This window comes from Orycteropus afer, unplaced genomic scaffold, assembly GCF_000298275.1.
Source record: "Orycteropus afer afer isolate SDZICR_OR568_19922 unplaced genomic scaffold, OryAfe1.0 scaffold00127, whole genome shotgun sequence".
Taxonomy (NCBI): domain Eukaryota; kingdom Metazoa; phylum Chordata; class Mammalia; order Tubulidentata; family Orycteropodidae; genus Orycteropus; species Orycteropus afer.
In genome coordinates, this window is record NW_006921714.1 from 1,756,128 (window position 1) to 1,758,989 (window position 2,862).

At 53.5% G+C, this 2,862-nt stretch overlaps 2 protein-coding genes across 2 annotated transcripts in view; one reads left to right on the forward strand and one right to left on the reverse strand.

Annotated features, from left to right (window-relative positions):
- The window catches only part of PSMC1 (proteasome 26S subunit, ATPase 1), a 52,224-nt gene extending 50,981 nt beyond the window's left edge, over positions 1–1,243 (forward strand). Inside the window, exon 10 of the mRNA XM_007944528.2 lies at positions 1,130–1,243. Coding sequence (XP_007942719.2) covers positions 1,130–1,243 — 114 coding nt within the window. The remainder of the gene's footprint in view (positions 1–1,129) is intronic.
- A 59-nt stretch (positions 1,244–1,302) lies between these two features.
- The window catches only part of NRDE2 (NRDE-2, necessary for RNA interference, domain containing), a 45,300-nt gene continuing 43,740 nt past the window's right edge, over positions 1,303–2,862 (reverse strand). Inside the window, exons 11-12 of the mRNA XM_042781484.1 lie at positions 2,337–2,475; positions 1,303–1,461 (exon numbers count right to left, since the gene is read on the reverse strand). Of these exons, the coding sequence (XP_042637418.1) occupies positions 1,303–1,461; positions 2,337–2,475 (298 nt within the window). The remainder of the gene's footprint in view (positions 1,462–2,336; positions 2,476–2,862) is intronic.

The window sequence follows — 2,862 nt, forward strand, 5'->3', positions numbered from 1 at the left end:
TGGTTAGCAGTCCAATGCCTTAGACACTGTGCCACCAGAGCTCCCAGTTTAATGTTGTTGTTGTTGTTATGTGCCGTCAAGTCGGACCCAACTCATAGCGACCCCTCCCTGGGTTTCCGAGGCAGTATCACTACAGAAGTAGATTGTCCATCTTGTAATGTTTAGTGCCACCAAAAGAGTCTAGTTGCAAGCGTTGGTGTGTGTGCCCAATGGTGCTCTGCCTGTCTCTTTACAAAGGTTTAACCTGGCGAGTTAAAGTTTCCGACCTTCGGGAAAACTGTAACTGCTGTTGGGTCCGATTCTTCTTCCTGCGTATTCTCCACAGCCATCAAGAAACTTCAATTCCTTTGGTCACTGCTGTGCAGGGAAATGCCCGCGTGTGTGGTGCACACATGCACAGAGGTGCAGGGGCGCAGGCACCCAGCCAGCTGGCCACACTCCTCCAGCAGCCTAGTCCCCACAGCTGGGCGGTCCCCAGCTCTCCGCTCCTGCCCTCTCCTGCCACTTGCTGCCAAGCCCTTGCACGGCAGCCGTAATGGGAGTTTTTCACTGTGATCCTCAAACTGCCAAGGCTCCTCTGGAGCTGCAAGGGGAAGTCACTACTCTCATTAATCCCTGGTTCCAACGCTGACATTCCAAAAAGACAGAAATACCTCAAAGGGCCCAGATCTTTTTGTTCAAGTCAACAAGTCTTTTTCTGTTTACAGTCCACCAATCTTGGCTTGTAGCAGATTCTCATTAAAAAAAACAAGGATTAAGTTTGCACCTCACCCTCACTCTACCTGCGGGAGACTGGAGAAGTCAAAGGGGGACGTGCAAGCCCTGCCTTTTTAAACGCAAAGCTCTCTCATTTGCCCAGGAGGCTCAGACTAGGGCTGGGAATGGCATTAGGAAGCATCTACCCTGCCCCTGCTGACTGACGTGGTTCTTCTCAGTTGATTCTGAGTCCTGGCCACCACACGTGTGCACAGGCAAACTGCCCCACAGGGTTTGCAACGCTGGGCCCTTCGGAAGCAGATCACCAGGCCTGTCTTCCAAGGTGCTTCTGGGTGGGTTCAAACCGCCAACCTTTTGGCCAGTGGTCGAGGGCTTGACCATCTGTGCTACACAGGCCTCCTTGGCCTAACAGGCAGGAGAGCAGATCCGAGCAGACCCCAGTTCTCCAACTCCACTGCACCAAGCTGCCGCCCCTACTCAGCTATGTAAGGGCCATGGAAGCCCCGCGGACCCTGAGGTGACGTGAACTTCTTAAGGTCTACATTTCATACAGGAAATCAAACTGTAAAATCTTGGCTTTGGGGTCTAAGAATGGCCGTTAGGAAAGCACACATCTTCTATGACAACCTCTGGCCCCGAGAACACATTGTTCCTGATGTGTGATGAGACATGTGTGATGGCCTGTTCCTTAGGCTGGCCTCCACACTTGCCTGCCAGAGGCCGGGCCACAATCCCAGATGAATCCTGGAATCTGAGAGTTAACAGGGAGAGGCCTGCCCTCTCATAACCCCTAAGCGACTGTCTCTTTACCCCAAGTCTGTCACATCCCAGACAGAAATGTTCAAACGCTTTGACCAAGTTGCAGGACATATCCTGTGGAAGGTTTATGTAGAAAAACAGTCATGTGTGCCTTCTGGGAGGTGTGGTATTCACTGGAGGTCCCCTGGATGTGACTTAGCAGCCATAAGCTAGAGTAACACGTGGGCAGCCCAGAGACGGTTTCTATAACCCCAGGCAGCCTGGCAGGAGATGTGGGAAATGTAGCCTAGCCCAGGGGCCGGGCCTTTTCCCTCAGGGGCAAAGCCAATCCAAAGATGTCAGGCAGCGTGGGCAGCACCTTCCTGTCTGCACATTCACACGACGCGGTGTCGCACCAAAGTCACCCCTACAGCACTTTTATGTGGACACAAAGAGGTTTTGGAAATGTCTATTTTAAAAAACACATCCTAGACCGACTCTTTTAATAACTGGAATAAGAATCAAGACATTCTTATGCGCAAACTGGCGAAGGCGGCAGGGCCCTTCTACAGGGACGTTCTCGGAACTTTTTCCAACTCGCTGACTTGACGACAGCAACTGAGAGAAGCCCCCGTTCAGTTCTGCTGCACCAATAAGCCCAGTGATGACTCTGTAATCTCATCTGACCCCTTCCCAAGCCCCATGATCCCCCTGACATGATCCCCTCGGGGTTCCTGTAAGGATTAGCCAACGCAAGATGGCGTAAGGGAGGAAGCGCCGCCCAGCTGCCCCTGCCAGCAGTACTGGAAACCTGTGCCCTCCCGGGTGCAGGAAAGCGGGAGCAGAGGTTGGTGAAAACACAAAGTCTGTGTATTTCTTACCAAGAAACTCAAGTACATCCTCCACAGCAAGGGGCACTGGGCACCCCCGTCAGTCCGGACCGCGTGTTCAAACAGGGCTTTGATTCGGTTGCTCAAGCCGCTCTCAGGAAGGGTGGCATGTATGTCTCCACCTTCTGCCCTGCAGGGAAAGACTCGTGTGACCCTGCTGCCCGTCCCGCAGCAAGCGGGGAGTGACAGAGTGCTGACTTCCACACCAACAAATGCCAGCCAGGTCTCGGGGTGTGTGCAGGTGGCCTCCCAAAGGCAGCGAAAGGACAGTCCAAGTCCAAGGTTCTCTGGCTTCCACACCACACCGAGTCAACCACGAAGTCACACTCAATCACCTGCCTCTCTGTTTTCTAATAAAAGAAAACCAACTACCGTCGAGTCAGTCCTGACCCACGTGTGTGAGAGTGGAGCTGCGCTTCAGTTCCAGGTCAGCACTGGTTCTCCTGGAGGGAGATCGCCCTCGAGTGAGGAGAAGCCCGTCTGGTGCCTGTGGGTGGACCGAACGGCCGACTTCTCA